The sequence below is a fragment of the Podarcis liolepis genome, assembly GCF_965112155.1.
Source record: "Podarcis liolepis genome assembly, chromosome: 13".
NCBI lineage: Eukaryota > Metazoa > Chordata > Lepidosauria > Squamata > Lacertidae > Podarcis > Podarcis liolepis.
The window spans coordinates 1939904-1959415 of record NC_139573.1 but is presented as its reverse complement, the minus strand read 5'-3'; the positions used below and the strand labels follow the sequence as shown (position 1 = coordinate 1959415).

Here is a 19512-nt window from a genome sequence, read left to right as displayed (position 1 = left end):
GCAGGAAGGGGATTCCTCCCTGGATTTTATGTACAGCTTGACTCGCTTACCAGAGCCACTCGGAGGCTGCCAAGGTCAGCAAGCTTCTTTACCTCATGGTGCAATCTTGGGGATGTGGGTTACTGTGGGATGGACTGCAGAGGCCTGGTGGGGCAGGCAGGGGATGTGGCCTCTGCGTGTGTGTGTGTGTGTGTGTGTGTGTGTGTGTGTGTGTTTGCCAGGTGGTGGGAGGAGTGCACTGGCGGTTTCTAAGCAGAGGTCGGACGGCCATCTGCCAGGGCTTCTTTAGCCGCGCTTCCTACATTGCAGGGGGCTGGACTAATGACCCTTGGGAGGGGGGGGTCCCTTTTCCAATTTCACTGTGATTCTGTAAATGTCCTGTGATGCCTCTACCGCCCTTCTTGCAGCTGCTTTCGACATTTGCATCATACACCGACAAAGCGTTTCCCCTCTGAACTGAACCCCCAGCCCATGCCCCCTTGAGCCCAGAGATCCACACGCCACACAGAGTGACATTAGCAGTCTTGTACTTTAATAACCTGAAATACTGCAAAAGTGTCCTTAATAGAAAATTTATTGCCAGCTCCACCCGCCCCCCGCACCCAACCTGGCCTGCACCCCTCGCCCCCAATCGTGTCTCCAGCCCCACACCCCATCCCGTTCCCCATTTCAATGGGGCAACTGCAGAGCTGTCCCAATGAGATTTGGCCAAGGGGTGTTAAGTCAGGCCCATAAGGGGCAGGCGGGAATCACTCCCAAGTCGGTGAGCGGCTTCCCTCCCCAAAAGCCCCCACCCCAGCCCACCAACCTGGCAGTCCCCCTCCGCAGCCGGTAAATCGTGTCTTTGCGCAAAAAAAAAAAGGTCCCCCCACTCCCAGAGCTGGGGGGGTAAAACCAAGTCCTGATTCCACCCCCGAAAAGGCACATGCTGTGTTAGTAGGCCCCCTTTCTCCCCCCCCCCAACCTCGCACCCCAAAAGGCTGGCTCCACACACACACACACACACACACACACCCCTTCCAGCAATGCTAGTGCCCCCCACCCACGTTTCACATCTGCGGGAAATCCATTAGTGAGTGCCCCCTCCCCAAAACACGCAAACACACACACACCCCTCAGTGTCCAAGTCCAGCCCCCTCCTGCTGCCGGCCCAGGGTCACGCGGCACCGCCGGAAGGAGGCTTGGCGTTGGCGTGGAGCTGGGCCTGGAAGCGGCTGAGCTGCTCTGCGCTGGCCAGGGAGCGCAGGAGGGCGTTCTCCTGCTCCAGCATGGCGTTGCGGTCCGACAGCTCCTTGATCTGCTCCCGCAGGATCTCCACCTCCTCCCGCACGGCAAACATCAGGTGGCTTTTCACCAGGTCCTAGAGAGGAGTGGGGCGCACACAGAGAGAGAGAGGCCAGGGACACCGTCAGGCATGTGGGAAGCCTCCACGCACAGGATCGTAGCGTATGTAAAGTACCATATTTTTCGCTCTATAAGACTCACTTTGTCCCTCATAAAAAGTAAGGTGAAATGTGTGTGCGTCTTATGGAGTGAATGCAGGCTGCGCAGCTATCCCAGAAGCCAGAACAGCAAGAGGGATTGCTGCTTTCACTGCGCAGCGATCCCTCTTGCTCTTCTGGATTCTGAGATTCAGAATATATTTTTTTTCTTGTTTTCCTCCTCCAAAAACTAGGTGCGTCTTGTGCTGTGGTGCGTCTTATAGAGCAAAAAATACGGTGGTTCATGCAGCACATCAACTGTGGAACTCCCTCCCGCAGGCTCTGAAAGAGGCCGTTTATCTCCCCAGCGTCTTTTGTAAAATCCTCCCCAGCTTCGGTAACCAACAGTTCCGCTGTATGGCAGCCTATTAATCCCTGAAAGGGGACGCGGGTGGCGCTGTGGGTTAAACCACAGAGCCTAGGACTTGCCAATCAGAAGGTCGGTGATTTGAATCCCTGCGATGGGGTGAGCTCCCGTTGCTCGGTCCCTGCTCCTGCCAACCTAGCAGCTCAAAAGCACACCAGTGCAAGTAGATAAATAGGTACCGCTCCGGCGGGAAGGTAAATGGCGTTTCCGTGCGCTGCTCTGGTTCGCCAGAAGCGGCTTAGTCCTGCTGGCCACATGACCCGGAAGCTCTACGCCGGCTCCCTCAGCCAATAAAGTGAGATGAGCGCCACAACCCCAGAGTTGGTCATGACTGGACCTAATGGTCAGGGGTCCCTTTACCTTTAATCCCTGAATGATGCCCCCTGCCCACCTCTGCTTTTAAACCTCCAATGAAAGAGAGTCCACTGCCTTCTGAGGTCATAGAATTGTAGAGTTGGAAGGGCCCCCCTAAAGATCATATAGGCCAGGCACGTCCAACTCCCGAGAGCCTGCGATTTTTGAGTTCGTTTTTCAATCCAACCAAAGATCGACCTGGAAAGCACCCGCGACTGACCAGTAGATCGCGATCGACATGCCTGCTACAGGCCAAAACTCCTGCAACAAAGGAGTCGCAGCCGACACACACAACCACAGAAACCCTGTGCCTACAACTGATTCTCAATTCTGATTTTCCAGCCTCCTCCTCCCAGACCAGACTGTCTGGTCCAGCTAGCTCAGCAACACTTGCCCTCCAGGATTTCAGCCCTTCTTGGAGCTGCTGAGGATTGAAGCAGGGACCCTCCAGCATGTAAAGACCCATGGATTGCCCTCACGACAACCCTCCCCTTGCAGAGGAGTACTCAGAGGCTGTTAAGAAGATAAGAGGCGCCTGCTGCATCACACCAATAGCCCACCTGGTCCGGCATCCTGTTCTCAGTGGCCTGCCAGGTGTCCAAATGGGGAGCCCCAAAACAGGATTCAAGCAAACCTCCTGTGGCTTCCATCCCTTGGTATTCAGAACCATCGCTGCCTCCAGCTGAAGAAGCAGGGCGAAGCCATCCTGGCTCATAGCCATCAATAGCCCTCTCCTCCCCCATGGATTTATCCCATCCTCTTTGTAGCCATCCAGATTGGAGCCGATAACTGCATCCTGTGGCAGGGAGTTCCATAGCTTAACCATACGCTTTAATTCCCACCTTATCGATGCAGCTGCTGTCCCAAACACACACCCCCTGCTAAACCTGGAGTTTTCCTGCCCTCAGAAAATCCGAAGGTGACGCCTGCTCCGCTTTAAAAGCACTCCCACCAGTTTTCCGTGGGTACCACTGTCCGTTACTTTTTATTTTTTTACATGGGCAGCTTTGATGAGGAGCAGCTTCTACAGAAGCGGCAGATAGCACAAAACGGGGAGAAGGGATGGGGAAACCCAGGGTTAAAGTCACATCTGAACGTAAGCCGCTCAGGTATGAACAAATAGATTGCCTAAAATGCATATTTTGTGGGCCAGTCTGGCTGGACCCTTGCTTTATTTCTTTTTCGAGAGGGATGCTCATCTGTTCACCCACTATGACCCTTTCCTGCCCATGTGCAGAGGGCTTCAGAGTCTGGACAGAGCTCAGCAGGGCCACAGCCCCAGCCAGGAGGGGGCTTGCCACATTTCCCCCACCCCTTGGACTCACCATGGCTTGTTCAATCTTGTTGTCTATGGCGATCATGCTGCTGTTGGTTCCGCTGTGAGGAAGAGACAGACAGGTGGATCAAGAGGCAAGACAGACAACACACACACACACCCCCCCCACCACTTCTGTTCTCACAAGACTTTCCTACTTGTATAATTATTGAGTTGCAAGATATGCCCCTAGGGTCATCTAGTCCAACCCCCTGCAAGGCTGGAACTACAGTGGTACCTCGGATTACATATGCGTCAGGTTACATACGCTTCAGGTTACACACTGCACTAAGCCAGAAATAGTGCTTCAGGATAAGAACAGAAATCAGGCTTCGGCGGTGTGGCAGCAGCAGGAGGCCCCATTAGCTAAAGTGGTGCTTCAGGTTAAGAACAGTTTCAGGTTAAGTACAGACCTTCGGAACGAATTAAGTTCTTAACCCGAGGTACAGCTGAAGACCACACTAGAAAATTCTTCCTAATGTTTCTTGGGAATCCCCTTTCTTGCAGCTTCAATCAATTGGTTCGGGTCTTTCGCTCTGGGGCAGCAGAAAGCAAGCTTGCCCCCTCTTCCGTGTGGGAGCCCTTTAAATATTTGGTCCTCACGTTCCCTCTCAGTCTCTTCCCCCCCAGGCTAAACATACCCAACTCCCTCAACCATTCCTCGCAAGGGCTGGTTTCCAGACGCTTGGTCATCTTGGTTTTATCCTCTGCACACCTTCCAGCTTGTCAATATCCCTCTTAAATTGTGGCGTCCAGAACTGGACACAGGACTCTGACCCCTCGATCTGGACACCAGACTCCGGTGGAATTGTGTTAGCTATTTTTGCTGCTGCATCACACGCTCAGCTCCCTTTGAGTTCGCCTCCCTCCTTTGCAACACAGGGACGGCATACACACTATACTTCTAAAACACTTTCCCCCCTCAAAGTATTCTGGGCACTGGAATCGTGGAGTCCTAGAACTACAGAATTGGAAGGCGCCAAAAGCGTTGTCTAGTCCAACCCCCACAATGCAGGAATCGCAACTGGGGGGGGGGGATAACCTTACAGTGTCCAAAATTCTTGCTGGGTGGGGGATTGCACTTCCAATGAGCTTGAATGGTATCGTCGCACAGCCACAAATATCTCTTAAACAAGACCTTGCTAGGCGCCATCCCCAGACAACACCACCTAATTCTTTACCCCCAAATGCATGCCTTTGTAATGCTTGTAAGAATTAAGTGGTAACGAGAACAAGACTTGAAGCGAGACCAGCGCACCTTTCACCTGCCAGTGAGGACAACTGCACCTGGGGGGCGGGTGGAGGAGGGCTAGCAGGGAAAGGCTTCTGTCTTGGGAGGCTGTGTGTCTCCAGACCCATTTGAGCCCCACCAGTTTAGTCGTGACACGCTGCAAAATAAGCACCCTAATTCTGTGCACACCCGGGTGGGTTTGGGGGTTGTTTTTCTGATTGAGGGGTTGCCCATCTTCCCCAAGGAGCCCAGGGCAGCAAAACAGATGCACCTTTCCTTAATAATAAAAAAGCAAAAACAGATTTAAACTTTCCAAAAAAACCTAATACAATTAAAGATACTTAAAAGCAGTTGCTTTTCTCTGCAGAGAAACCCTTGCCTTGATGCTTCCAGCTTGGGCCGCTTTGATCTCCTGAAACGTCAGCCCAGGGTTTCCTGGCAGGACTAGACCAAGCTCCCAATCAACACAGGGCTCCATTTGCACCCGTGGCCAGTCAAGGGCTCCAGGGAGCTCCCTTGCCTTTCCCCTACTCCAGAGGTGACTAACATGGAGCTCTACCACCAGGATCCCTGGCTATCGGGCAGCTGGGAACTGGCAGTCCAACAATGGCGGGAGATTCCCAGGTTCCCCATACCTGTTGCTAATCAAACACTCGGCCTCCTCCTGGCACACACAACAAGCTCGTCTGCATTTTTCACTCAGACCCTTCCTCCTGAGAGCTCCCCCATCCCTCCTCTATCCTCCCAGGAACCCTGCAAGGTAGGCCAGGGAGAGAGATTACTCCAAGGCTATGCAGTAAACAGGTTTGTGGCGGAACAGGGTTTTGAGGTTCTCCCTGGCCCACCCACAGTTGTCCTCTGATGCCCTTGACCCCACACTCCCTCCTTAGCCTCAGTACCCCTGCCCAACCATCAACGCCCCCCCCAAACACCCCCCATGCTTGCCTCAAACTCCCCCCCTCTACTACCTGTGCAGGACAAGCAGGAGGGAGACGAGGGTCTTGTCCACCTCTTTCTTCCGTCCGTTCAGCTTCCTGCGTCCCTTGGGGGTCTGTCTCGGCTTCGCAGGGGACAAGTCCCTGGAGTGGGCCGGGGAGGTGCAGCCCCGCTGCCGGGGGCGCCGGGGGTCCCTCGAATCGGGGAGCATGCAGCAGCCGCAGCCCTGGGGCTCCTGCTGCACCTCGAAGGCGCTCACCCTGGACTTGACAGACACCCCCAGGGAGTCCAGCGCCATAACGGCTCCCTCCTCAGGTCTTCCAGGTGCTGGCGGTCGAGGAAGGTCCTGCGCTTCTGGGCCGCCAGAGTCCTCAGGCGCCCTTTGACCCCTGGCCCAGATCCCTCCTTGCTAAGGTCCTCTTCCGCTCCCAGATCCTGCAGGAGCTGGCGGTGGTCTTCTGCCTAGAAGCGCTGCGGCAGGAACCCAGGAGTCCTGGGCGGAGTGAGGGGGCTGGGTGGCGGGAGGCGCTGAACCGCTGGGACGGGCTCCCTGGGCAGCGATGCCCAGCGGTGCTCCCTGGCCGGGCATAAATAGCCATCTCTGTGCCTGGCGCTCGGGCCCCCTCTCATTCACTCCCATTGGCCAAGGCCATGTGGCTCTGTGTGTGTGTGTGTGTTTATTCCTTTCTTTCTCCTCCCCACGCCCCACGCCCCATCAATGACAGCCAGGGACATCAGCTGCACCATTCTCCACTCTCCCCCCTTTCCACAAACACACACACACAGAGGACTTGTGCCCTGAGGAGCACCCTCAAATCAGATGGCCCCCCACCCACCCTGGAAGGGGAACAGCAAGATCAATGCTGTTTGCTTTGCCCACCCCCCCACCAAAAAAAGTCCACCTTCCCTTCACCCTTGCCTTGTTCTTGGCTGTGATGCAGCGGGGAGGGCGGACTCACAAAGGGGCCTTTATAAACCTGCCACCCTCTGTTTATGCCAATCCGGTCCGGGGGGGGGGAATGCCAGGGGGTGTGGGGACGTCGCCATGGAAACTGGGACCAGAGCCCAAAGGCATTACATAACGTAGCACCAGGCGCTCCTCAGCGGGGGGGCGGGGGGAGCTCCGGAGTCCAGCCCAGCCTTGGGGGGGGGGGGAGGAAAGAAGGAAGGTGTGTGTGTGTGTGTGTGTGTGCAGACACACACATACATGTGTGCATAGGGACTTCGGGGCTACTTGCAGTGAAGGGGAGAGAAAAAATGGGACCCAGGATTGTCCATAGGGCACTTGCGGCGGTGGCTTTGTGCTGGGAAATCCTGCGTTGCAGAGAGGTTGGACTAGATTGCAGTGGGGGGGGGGTCCCTTCTAATTCTATGACCTCAGGAGGCAATGGACTCTCTTTCATTGGAGGTTTGTAAAGCAGAGGCCGCACGGCCACCTGCCAGGGATTCTAATAATAATAATAATAATAATAATAATAATAATAATAATAATAATAATAATAATAATAAATTATTTATATTCCGCCCTCCCCAGCCGAAGCTGGGCTCAGAGCGGCTAACAACAGTAAAATGATACAACATTCTAAAATCATTTCATTACAAAATCAGTTCAAATTCTTTAGCTGCAATTCCTGCTTTTTGGTGGGGCTGGACTAGATAACCCTGCGGTGTCCCTTCCAACGCTACAGCTCTTGGATTCTAAGACCAAACGTCAGACGCAGAGACCTGGGTTCCCCTTCCCAAAGCCTGTTCGAAGAGGAAGCCTACTGATTTGAGAGGCACAAATACAAGATGGGTGACACCTGGCTTGAGAGCAGTACATGTGAAAAGGATCTAGGAGTCTTGGTTGACCACAAACTTGACATGAGCCAACAGTGTGACGCGGCAGCTAAAAAAGCCAATGCAATTCTGGGCTGCATCAATAGGAGTATAGCATCTAGATCAAGGGAAGTAATAGTGCCACTGTATTCTGCTCTGGTCAGACCTCACCTGGAGTACTGTGCCCAGTTCTGGGCACCACAGTTCAAGAAGGACACTGACAAACTGGAACGTGTCCAGAGGAGGGCAACCAAAATGGTCAAAGGCCTGGAAACGATGCCTTATGAGGAACGGCTAAGGGAGCTGGGCATGTTTAGCCTGGAGAAGAGGAGGTTAAGGGGTGATATGATAGCCATGTCCAAATATATAAAAGGATGTCACATAGAGGAGGGAGAAAGGTTGTTTTCTGCTGCTCCAGAGAAGCGGACACGGAGCAATGGATCCAAACTACAAGAAAGAAGATTCCACCTAAACATTAGGAAGAACTTCCTGACAGTAAGAGCTGTTTGACAGTGGAATTTGCTGCCAAGGAGTGTGGTGGAGTCTCCTCCTTTGGAGGTCTTTAAGCAGAGGCTTGACAACCACATGTCAGGAGTGCTCTGATGGTGTTTCCTGCTTGGCAGGGGGTTGGACTCAATGGCTCTTGTGGTCTCTTCCAACTCTAGGATTCTATGACCCTCCCTCGTGAGGCAAGGGCAGGGTGACCTTGGCCTCCCTCCTAACTCCTTCCCTCCCCTCCCAACGGCCGATCGTGGGAGTCCAAAGGCAGGCCTGCAGTGCTTTCCCACCCACGCCACCCTCGCGGGGGCAAGGAGGTAGCCAGCTGCAGCCCCCGGGTGTCGGTGTGCAAGTGGGGTTTGGGGTGGAGCAGGCAGAGAGGGCACTGCCTGCCCCCCAAACTCTGCCGCTCCCTTTGCTTTGGAGATTTGCCCAAATCTAATTAACACCCCCCCCAAAAAAATGTTCTAGCTCGGTTAAGCTTTAAAACAGGAATAAACATGTACAGAGTCTGAATTAAATTACAGGGGAGTGGGGAGGAAGTTGGGTGTTCCACTGTGACTGCCCCGGGTCTTGGGGATGAGGCAGACCGGAAGCTGTTAGAAAGAGCAGAACGGACTCCCTCAGGGGGTGGCGGACGCACCTTCCTTGGCGGTTTTTAAGCAGAGGTTGGATGCTCATCTTTCAGGACTCCTTTCGCTGCGATTCCTGCATTGCCAGGGGTTGGGCTGGATGTCCCCTTAGGGTACCTTCCAACTTTGCTAGTCTGTGGTTCTGTTGCAAATGGTGCTTCTTTCCTCTGCAGGGTGGGTGCCCGCTCTTGAGCTGTGGGGTCTGCCCTCTTTTCATGGACCCTCTGGCTCAGGGGTAGGCAACCTAAGTCCCGGGGGCCGGATCTGGCCCAATCGCCTTCTAAATCCGGCCTGCGGACGGTCCGGGAATCAGCGTGTTTTTACATGAGTAGAAGGTGCCCTTTTATTTAAAATGCATCTCTGGGTTATTTCTGGGGCATAGGAATTCGTTCATTATTTTTTTTCAAAATATAGCCCGGCCCCCCACATGGTCTGAGGGACGGTGGACCGGCCCACGGCTGAAAAAGGTTGCTGACCCCTGCTGAGTCTAACTTGAGGAAGGCCTCCTTCCCCGAAAAACCTGCCCCGCTAACCATGTTGGGATTGCAGCCCAAGATCTCTGTTGAAGTCCAAAGCTTGGGTGGGGTTTGATTCTCCCCTAAATCACCCGGCAGCCATTGCTCTCTGCCAAAGCCTGGCGGAGGCAGCGCCTACCGGGTGCGTTGCCAACCTGCCGCCCTCCAGCTGGCTGGCGGCTGAGGAAAGTTGCAGCCCTAGATATCCCGAGGGCGTTGAGTTTGGCGAACCCCTGGCAAAAATGGAGAGAGGGGGTGCCCAGCAACCCATGGGTTAACCCCAGACCTGGGCACCGTTTGGGGTGGGGTGGGGGTCAGCGGGGCATGAACCTGTGTGAGCACAAGAACCCGTCTTGCAGGTTTCGGAAGTGACAGGGAGAAGGATCCTCCTTGCCCAGGGGCACATTCACACCAGCTGGGCAGGAAGGAACAGGGGCCTGCTCTGAATTGCACCCGCTCCTTCCTGCACGCCTCACATGCGCCTCAGCCCAGGCCTCCTCCTCCTCCTCCTCCTCCTCCTCCTCACCAGCTCTATGGACCCTCCTCCTTCTCCCAACACCTCAAAAGGATTTATTCCTTATTCCTGTCTCTTCCTCTCCTGCTGGGTTGTAGCAACTGTGCCAACTTCCCCCACGTTTTCAGGGCTGTCCTGCGGAAGGGGGCACCCCGCTCTGAATGCCACGCTGCCCCTAACTCCACCCTCTGGCTGCCCTCCAGCACCCCCTCTCCACGGAGTCCTCCCGCGCCCCTCCAAGGTAGTCAGGGCATAAACAGGGCTAAGAATAGCAGAGCCAAATCCGGGGAGGAATGTGGTGGGTGCTGGCTGAAACCAGCCTGCTTCTCCTCCTCGCTGTGGCTTTGGCCCGGCCTCTCCCGGTCCCACCGCTGGGAGGGAGAGAAGTGCGGGCACCATCCAGGGCAATCTGCGCTTGCTTCCAGGCTCGGGTTGCAAGGTGTTAAAATGCAAACACCTCTCCCCTCCGCTGGAGATGCTGTGGTGGTGGGGAAGCCACAGGCCGTCAGTGTGAAAATAAGCATGTGCCTGTATTCAGGGTTTTGCCCGTGTGGGACCTGAACCACCAGCCTGCTTGCAGGAGCAGGGAGCAGGGAGGAGGCTGCAGATGGGTCTGTGTGGCTGAAAGTGGCAGGGGCCCAGATTCAAATCCCCCCACAGACACAGCCTCCTGGGTCGGTCTGTCCTGTCTGTCTGGTTCATATCTTTAAAGCACCACGGACTTTTAAACCACCCTGGGGAAGGTCTCAGCACCCTTAACAAATCCCAGAATCCGTTTTGTGGGGAGGGGGGAAGGGGGCATCATAGCACTTTAAATATTTGGAGCAAATGTGGCCTAACTCGCCTTGGAGGGTTACTGTGGAGATAAACAGAGGGCGGTGTGGGAAGAATCTGCCCTGGCGTCCTTTGTGGGAAAGAGGGTTTTTAAATCTACCCCCAAAAAAGTTTTTAAGTTTTAATTGTTGTATTTTAATTTTGTTTTTTTAAGCTGTATTCTAATCAATTGTTTTTATATTTGGTGTTAGCTGCCCTGGCTGGGGAGGGCGGGGTATAAATAAAAATTATTTATTATTATTATTATTATTATTATTATTATTATTATTATTATTATTATTATTAAATGTACCTTGAAAATACACACACACACAACGCGCACACAGGCTAGCTAGCTAGCCAGCCAGCCAGCCAGGGTGGTTATGCTCAGCTTCCACAGTCGGGAAAAGCCATGCTTCTGAATTGGGAGCCACAAGAAGGTGGCTCTGGTGCTCAAATTCCACTTGCGGGTTTTCTTTAGGGGCATCTGGTCGGCCGCTGTGGGAACAGGACGCTGGGCGAGGTGGGCTATTGGCCTGATCCTGCTATGCTTTTCTTATGTGCCTGTGTGGGAGCTGGAGTGTGCCAGGGAACAGAGGGCTTGGGAGTCGTGCTCAGGAGGAGACTTCGGCCTGACTTGCCCCCCCCCGCCCCTGGTTGTAAGGGCTCGTTGCTTTGCTTTTGCCCCCCACCCACATGCGACAACCCTTGGCTCCCCATGTGGGATCAATGCATCAGTGCACGGCTGCTATTTCTTCCGGGCCAATGCTCTCATCCCCATTTGGAGACATCTCCTCCCTTCTGGGAGGGAGGGAGGAGGAAATGTGCAGCATTTTCTGCCCGCCCTGCCCTCCAAGGCCTGCTTCTGGTCCCTGGACTGCCTGCTGCGGCTGCAAACCCACCTGCTACATTTTAAAAAATAAATAAAAATGCCATGCATGCTTGGATGTGCGCAGAAAGAGGGACAGCCGTGGCACGTGGTTCTGGGTTGCCAGCATGAGCCAGAAAGCACGGGCCCCCCAGCCATGGCAATGAGAGGGCAGCTGGCCGAATGATGCGGTTGGGGGGCAACGAGGGCAGAGAAGGTGTTCCCCCCACCCCGGCTTGGAGAGGAGACGGCGTTTGGCAGCAGAGCGGAACTGGGCAGAGCTGGCAGAGGGTCATGGAGGGTCACACTTGAAATAGATCTGTCCGTGCCCACTGCAGGGGCTGGCAAGCTCCCAGGGCCGAGACGGAAATAGCCCAGCGGCAGGGAAGTGTGGAGAATCTCACCTGCCTGGGAGAGCAGAAGGCCTGGAACCCGCCCACTAAAAGGAAAAAGTCGCAAGCTTCCCTTTTTCGTAAAATGAAGGGACGCCGGCGGTCGCCCAGACCTGCCCCATGCAATGCAGGAATCGGAGCCCAAAAATGACTGGCAGGTGGCCACCTGACCTCTGCTTAAAAACCTCAGCTTTCAAGGTTTCCCTTCCCCACGTTTCAAAGCATGCTCCTAGTCCTCAGCGCCCTGGAAACACCCCTTTGAGCCGACGCTGAATTTCCGCTGCAGGGCGCACCGCAGCTTCCCCTCCCTCCGAGACGCCTGTCCCGAAGCCACCGCGGGCGGCCTGTCGCCGGAGCAGCAAATGAATATTGCGACGACGCAACCAGATACAGATGTGGCTGCTTCGTACAAATTGTTCCGCTCTCAGCGGGAGGCTGCTGGAGGGAGGAGGGAGAGCGTGGAGTCCTAACCGCCCCCCATTTCCTTCCTCTTGCCCAAGTCTGAACACTTTCTCCCCGCCCCCCCCACCCCCGCCAAGACAGCTATGACCAAGGAACCCAGGCAAGCTTTGCCAAGGCTCAGCCCGGTCACATAGGCTGTGGTGCCTCTGAGCATGTGCGGAGTGCAGCCCCCTCCCTCCCCCACCCTGGAGGGGAAAAGGCCTTTGGCCCCTCAGTCTCTACCCTCTCGGAAATTAAGAAATTAGGCCATTATCCATTGGTGGAACTACTCCTTGCTTAGCCTCCCTTTGAGTTCTTGGGGGGGGGGAGGAATTACCTTTCCTATGAACCTGCCAGCACCCCCTTCACCCCCACATGTCAACACACATCCAATAACTACTTGGGCTTTCAGAGAAAGACAAGGGGGGGTGAGAAGAGGGGCTGTTATTTGCACAATGCCCCCCCAATACCTCCCAGACTGGCCATTCGGCCTTTAAAGTCGTTCCACTTTTGAAATAAAAAACCACAGTGTTCTGATGGTGTAACCCACCCTGGGACCTTAGAGTGAAGGCAATAAATTAATATTAATAATAATTTGCCTTAGATGCGATTCCTGCATCACTTGGGGGGTGGACTAGATGACTCTAGGGCCCAACTCTGCAGTTCTGTGATTTTTAGAATTCCCCCCTCCACACACACACACACAGACAAAACCCGGGCGTCCCACCCCATGCCTCACCTGTCGTCGTCGCTGTCCTGGGCGCCCCCCATGCCAAACATGGACCGCGCCAGGCTGAAGCGGCCAGCGCCAAAGGGGTCAGAGGTCCTGCGGCAGGGGCTGGCATCTCGGAAGAGTGGGGGAGCCGGGGAGGATGGGCGCGAGCGGGACTCTCTGGGCAAGACCTGTGAGGCAGCGAGAGAGGGGAGGGAGAGAGAGAGAGTGAGCTTGACCCACAGCTGCTGCCCCCAACCCACCCCACCTCTAGCAGGCACCAGAGCTGGAAGGCCTTCCGCTGGCCTGCAGACTTGGGGAAAGCCAACCCCCCCCCAAGAGCCTGGTGGTTAAGAGAGTGGTGAGAGACCCACACCCCTCCCCACGGCTGCGGAGGGTCACTGGGGGTTTATTCCAAGGAGCGTCAGGGCGGATGAGGCAGAAAACAAGAGGCCCTGTGTGCCCTGGCTGGAAGGAACAGAGAGGGATTTCTAGGAAGAGAGGAAGGAGGCTGGTAGAGGGGCAGGGGGTGGAGTGAAGAGGATGGTGTGGGGAGAAGAGGCCCTCCTGCCCCTCGAAGGACCCAGGCGTCCGGCTCCTTCCTTCCTGCTCAGCCCGCAACAAAATAAATCAATGGCTCATTGTTCTGACGGGGGTGGGAAAGGTGGGACTGGCTTGCGGACCCCCAAGTTCCCGCTTGGCTGGGTAGGATCCAGCTGCCAAAGTCTGCCCACCCACACCCACCCATCACACCCCCAGAACAGACCAATGGGGCCACCCAGGGCCCACCAAGAGATTCTCCCATCATGCACCTCGGTCACGGAAAGACAGCTACGTCCAGAGGCTGGAGAACCAGGACAGAGAGGACCTGTGGCCGAAGTGCTGTGGGGAGGAGGTTCTACGACCTGGGATGAAATCCTTGCTGAGCCACAGAAGCCCTGTGGGGTGCCAGTCTTGCCCAGGCCCCCGTTCCTCCACCCCTGATTTGTGGAACTGAAAGGTTTTGAGTGCTGCCAGCCAGGAAGGTGAAAGGAGGGCGTCTGGAGAACTGGTGCATGCAATGTATAATTCCAAGCAGCAAGGAGTTCCGCAGGGCAAAGAAAACACACATACACACAGAGCAAGCACCCTGTAAGGTTCAGGTGAGCTTGGGGGCTTTCCCAGGCCTAAATCCATGCTCTTTAGGCTCAGCTGAAATTCACTGTGTCCCCAATGGGCCCTAGTGTATGGGCACACATAAACTCAGGAGCCTCGTCCTCCCCGCACCCGCAAAGCCCACCACAGCTGGGCAACGCCTCTCACCTTGCGCCGCTCCTCTGCCCCCCTTGGGAGGAGCTGGGCGACGCTCTTGGGCAGCAGGTGCTCCTCCACCATCAAGGATGGGATGGTGCCCGCCAAGGGGCCCGGTTCGCCAGCTTCCCTGCCGCCTTCGCCCGGAGCTGGCGGGCGGGTCTCCAGAGCCACCAGGGGGCTGCGGGGTGCCACGGGGCTGGGGGGAGTCCTGATGGGGCGGATGAGCACGGGCAAGCCTCCTCCCAGCGAGCGGGCCTGGTGGCCCGAGTGCCCGGGCGAGGGGAGCACCAGCTGCGACTGCAGGTAGCCCCCTCGGCGCTGGGGCTGGGGGCTGAAGGGGCTGGGGGGCCTGGCCAGGAGCCCGGCCACCTCCAGCCGGGAGTCCAGGGACTGGGGGTGCCTCCCCGACTCCGCCAGGCGCCCCGTCAGGTGGTAGTCCGCCTCCTGCTCGTAGAAGTCCCGGCAAGTCCAGCGGCCCCTCTTGTAGGGCTCTCCCGAACCTTGGTCCAGCTTCACCACCCGGAAGCGGGAGGCGGCCCCGGCAGGGCCCTGGAAGGCCGGGGCCACCCCCGGGGAGCCCACGGCCGAGGGCCCGTTCTTGGGCACAGAGGCTCCGCCGTCGTCCTCGAGGGGGTCGGCTTCCTCGCCGCCCCGGGACACTTTGGGGCTGGAGGGGCCCTTGGCCTCCCCTCCTGGGGACGAGCCCCCCTCCTTCTGCTGCTCGTAATCCGAGGTGACGCTGGTGATCTGGAAGCCGCTCTTCTTCTTCCCGCCGCTCATGGTCCCGAGGAAAGCGGGCGCGGAGGGCAGAGGAGCAGCGCAGCCTCTCCAGCTCAAGGAGCCAGCCCTGCCGTCGGGGTCAGTACCAGCCCAGGGCCATGGCCAGGCCAGACTCACCGGCGACGCCAGGGGGGTCGAGTCTCGGGGGCACCAGCAGGCAGAAGGCGCGGGGGCCAAGCCAGGCGCATGCCAGCATCCGGCGCGGCTGGGCGTGGGGTGGCCCGCCGGGGCCTAAGGACGAGCGCTCGCAGCCGCTGGGCGATCCTCCATGGTTGCTGGCGGGGCTCCCGGCTCCCTCCTGGGGGGCTAGGGGGCCAGGGCGCTGCTCAGGCGCGGGCGCATCCTGGCGGTCTCCAAGGGGTGCCCGCAAGGGCCCGGGGGTGCGTTAGGGGCCACTTCTGCAGGAGCCTGCTGCGCGGAGGAGCAAAGTTGCCCGGCGTTTGCCCCCCCCCCGGGCTCCTTGCTTTTTGCGGGTGGGTGGGCAGCCCTCCCCGATCGCAGAGGCGGCGGCGGCGGCTCCCCGTCTGCCTAGCGCTGCCCAGCCTCCCTCGCCCGCCTGCCTGCCTGCCTTCCTCTCCGCCTGTTGACAAGCCCCAGCACCAGGAAGTCCGGCCCCCTCCCAACCAGCTGACTGCCTGCACACGCCCCCCCCCGCCCCACAATAGCTGGGGGCCGGCCAAGAGCTGCCTTAACCCCTCCGCCACCGGATCCTCCCCCCCCAACTCCTCCTTAACCTTTCGGCAGCTGGCGCCCCGCGCTGCGCTCGGATGGATGGCTGCGCAGGGGGCGGGTTCGCGGGGCGCGCTTGGCAGCTTTCGGAGGGGTCTCCCTCCTGGGCGGACCTCCCCAGCTCCAGGGGCGGCGGACTACAACTCCCATCCGCCCCCAGACAGCGCTGACTGTGGGCTGATGGGGGTTGTAGTCCGGCGCACCTGGATCGGGCGAGGCTGATGCGCAATAGGTCCTCTCCCTTGCGCACGGACGGGGCTTGTCCAGGCGGCCTGAACACGCGGGCGTCGCCCAGAAAGGGAGAAAAAGGGGGTGTCGGACTTTGAAACGGGGCGTTGGACTAGATAGACCTTTGGGCTGATCCTCCGCGGCTCTTAGGCTCGCTGACTGGTGAACATGTGCAGAGTGCTGGGGGTTTCGGGGGGGGGTACCCCTCCCCAGTGAATCGTCACGACAATGGCTCATAGCTTTGGGCTTCCTCCAGCATCGCTTTTTGTGGGTGGGTGGGCAACATTCAATTTTATTTTTTAACAGTTATATGTGCAACTGTTATATGTGCAACTGTTTTATATCTATATAGGTCTATATAGATCTATAGACGTGTAGATATTACTGTCAATCGTGTTGGAATGCCCCATGGAGAGCAATCCATGAATGAAATAAACAAAGGAGCCCCCATGGAAGAGAAGCCTTTTCCGCTGGCCTTTCCCCAAGAGAGATTGTGGCGCAGCAGCTAGAACCTGGAAGAGACAAGGGTTCAAATTCTCCTCTGGGTGGCCAGGAAACCCTCTAGGTGTGACCTTGGGACCCAATCACTGCCTCTCAACAGGGCTGTTGTGGGGTGAGGAAAAGGGGAAGACCCACTTTGAGCTCTTTGGGGGGTGGGGAGGAGATAGAAATGCAATAAATAAATGAGCCGTTCTCACAGTTGGAGCCAGTAAGTGCACAGATTTCCCAGTAAGTGCCTCATTTCTAAAATGCTGGGGTGGGGGCTTGACCTGGAAGCCTCCTGCTGATTCCCAGAAGCGTGTTGTCTCATCAGTGATGGAAAGGCACTTTGCACATGCTCCAGGGCAGTATCTTCTTTGTTATTCCAGCATTGCACGGGGTTGGGCTAGATGGCCTTGGGGCCTTTTCCTGCCCTACAGTTCTTTGATTCTAGGTGTTCCAGTGCTGAGCCTTTCCTGCGCTTGCCTAAGGGCTGTGGTTGACCCAAGCACTCTGTTCCTCCGCCTTCAGCACAACTTGTGCGTTATGGAGAGACTGGCTCAGGGAAAGGCATAGAGAAACCACTGTGGATTATTATTATTATTATTTTTAAAAGAACTCTGGCTCAAAGGAACATGGAAATAAAGCAAGAGGGTCTTCACTGTGCCTCTGAGCATACACAGAGTGCCTCTTCCTCCATTCCAAATAACCAGATCCTGTGGAGAGCTGGGACAAACCGCCAGGGCATCCATCATGTCCCCAAGACTAGGAGATGAAGCAAACGCACCGAGCTTTTGAACCTCCAGTGGACCAGCAAGTCTGCAAAGTGCAAGGCTGGCAGTGGGGCACGTCCAGAGACCCTCCCCAAAGTTTGTGGGTGGGAGAGGAGCACTGCACATTGAAGGAGCCTCCCTTTGTCTCCTTCCCTTGCAGGCTTGGGGGGGGGGCAGACACATTTGCGTTGCCTCTGTGAGAAATAAAACGCTGGTTTGAGACTGGCCCTGACCTCAGGTGCCCCCACCAGGACTGGGCTCTGGGGAGTTTTAGACTGCGTCAAACAGCCCTGCTGCATCTGGAGGGCACCAGGTTCATAGACTCGGGGCTCCCTGTTTGGGGCTCTACAAAACCCACCCCCTCCCTGATCCCTTTCTAGGCCACCTGGCAGGCCTTTTGTGGTGATGAAGCTGTGGGGCCGATTCTTCCCTCGGTCCCATTGCCAGCCCTGCAAGGTAGCCTTCAGCTTGGACTTGGAGGCCTAGGCTTGATGAGGGACCAGCGCAGCTCTGCAAGACCTGAATGGACCCTCGACCTCGGGGGACCCCCTAGCTCAGGGATGGAGGGGGGCTGGAGAGTCCCCCACCCCAACCCGCAGAACTCCTGGCAAAGGAAGCTGAGCTTGGGAGGTGCCGGGAGGCTAATCCGTAACAACCCGGAGAAAGTAACGCGATTAAAGGCTCAGGGGGGATCGGAAACGGGGGATTATCTCCCTGGGAACAGGACCTGCCACCTGATAGGGGGGGCAAGCGCCATTCTGCGGGGGACGGGGAGGAGATGAGAGGTTCCCACACAGAGACTGGAGTGAGCAGGAGGAAAGTCGTCCACCCCCAAGACACACCCCAGATCTTGGAATTGAGACTACGAAGGGCACCGTGGGGTGTAGGGTAAGGAGCGCACCCCCCTGGAGAAATTTGCCCCCCTAGGAAGGGCTCCTGAGCAATAGGCAGCCTTCTCCAGCCAACCCGGCGCTTTCCAGATGTTTTGGACTACAACTCCCATCAGCCACCCAGCATCACCACCTGAGACACGATGCTATAGGTCCGACTGCGCCTGGGAGATAGGGCGCTGCTGCCACCTGGCGGAAGAGCGCTGCCATTGCCGGGCGGCCGGGCCGGACGTGGCTGCAGTTGCTCGAGCGGCCAGCAGGTGGAAGCAGCGCCGCTTCGCGAAGGGACGGGGCGCTCTCCCCTCGGCCAGTGCTGATTGCTGCGGAGTGGACCTGGGTGCAGGATCAGGCAAGGAACAAGCCGGCTAGGGGGGGGGGCCGTGTCTCGCTTTCTGGAAAGGGAGGCGCAGGCGCGAGTCTTAGCTGCAGCCCTACGTACGAAGAGGGAGAGGCACTCTGTACATGCTTAGCAGAATCGTTTAGCAAGGTGCTCAAAAACAGGTTCTGGGGTAAGAATTTCTGGGTCTGCAAGGCAGTCGTCTCCTCCACCTATTCAATTATTTGCGCCCGCCTTTTTCAGACACTTTGCCTGTCCCTGTTAAATCCGCAGACACCCAACTATAAATCCAGGTCAGACTCGGCTTTCCGCCCTTTTTTGCAAAGACTTTCCAGGTCAGACATACAGTATCAGCGCGTTCACAAGACCAGAGTGGCATGTACAGATTTCTGGGGGGAAGGCCGAACCTTCTTCAAAGAAATCTTGTCCCAGGCTAAGAGCCTCAGCAGAATAGACGGACAGCCCCGCTCCGGGGTAATGCCCTCTAGAAAGCCCCACTTCGACCATGAGGAGTCTGGATGGTTGTGGGAAGCAAGGAGAAGGGCAGGGCGCCTGCTTGGCACGCAGAAAGTTCAGCCCCTGACTGTTGAATCTCCAGGATGGGCTGCGAGAGGCTTTTCCTGCCTGAAACCCGAAGAGAGCTGCCGCTGCCGCTCAGTGTAGACAATACCAAACTAGATGGGCCAAGGATCTCAACTGGGGAAGGGCCATAGCTCAGAGTCCCTGCTTGGCACGCAGAAGGCCGCAGGTTCAGTCCTGGATGGCATCTCCAAGGAGGGTTGGGAGAGGTTCCCTGCCTGAAACTCCGAGGAGCCGCTGCTGCCAGTCAGTGCAGACTATACTACAGTAGATGGACCCCTGCTTTGACTCAGTATAACAAAGGAGCTTCCCGGGATCCTAGATCACTCGCGCAAGCTACGCGCTTCTGGAGGGGAGGCACCCATGCCCAGTCTCCGAAGGCGTCTCTGGGTACAGCTGGGAACGCCCTCCCCAAGCCCTGGAGAGCTGCTGCTGCCAGTCCGTGCCGGCGCTGACAATGCTGAGCAGGCTGGAGTCAGTCTAAAGCTGCTCCGGACGTCCCTCAGGCAAAGGATGGGTGCGGGCCCTGGCTCCGA

At 56.9% G+C, this 19512-nt stretch overlaps 2 protein-coding genes across 2 annotated transcripts in view; one reads left to right on the top strand and one right to left on the bottom strand.

The window, feature by feature from the left end:
* The window catches only part of UFSP1 (UFM1 specific peptidase 1), a 224494-nt gene that overhangs the window by 195536 nt on the left and 9446 nt on the right, over nt 1-19512 (top strand). The window lies entirely within an intron of this gene.
* TSC22D4 (TSC22 domain family member 4) lies at nt 511-15595 on the bottom strand. The gene is made up of 4 exons (XM_083472755.1): nt 14190-15595; nt 12915-13078; nt 3528-3579; nt 511-1360 (listed from the first exon to the last, which is right to left on the bottom strand). The coding sequence occupies exons 1-4, from the start codon at nt 14958-14960 to the stop codon at nt 1157-1159; spliced, it is 1191 nt and encodes a 396-aa protein (XP_083328881.1). The 5' UTR covers nt 14961-15595; the 3' UTR covers nt 511-1156.

What these genes read in the sequence shown, in the direction of transcription:
- TSC22D4 (XM_083472755.1), bottom strand. Translation starts at nt 14,960, where the DNA reads ATGAGCGGCGGGAAGAAGAAGAGCGGCTTCCAGATCACCAGCGTCACC. An exon ending in GGGCAGAGGAGCGGCGCAAG is followed by an intron (nt 13,079 to 14,189) that starts GTGAGAGGCGTT and finishes GCTGCCTCACAG; the next exon opens with GTCTTGCCCAGAGAGTCCCG. An exon ending in ACAAGATTGAACAAGCCATG is followed by an intron (nt 1,361 to 3,527) that starts GTGAGTCCAAGG and finishes ACTCCTCTCTAG; the next exon opens with GACCTGGTGAAAAGCCACCT.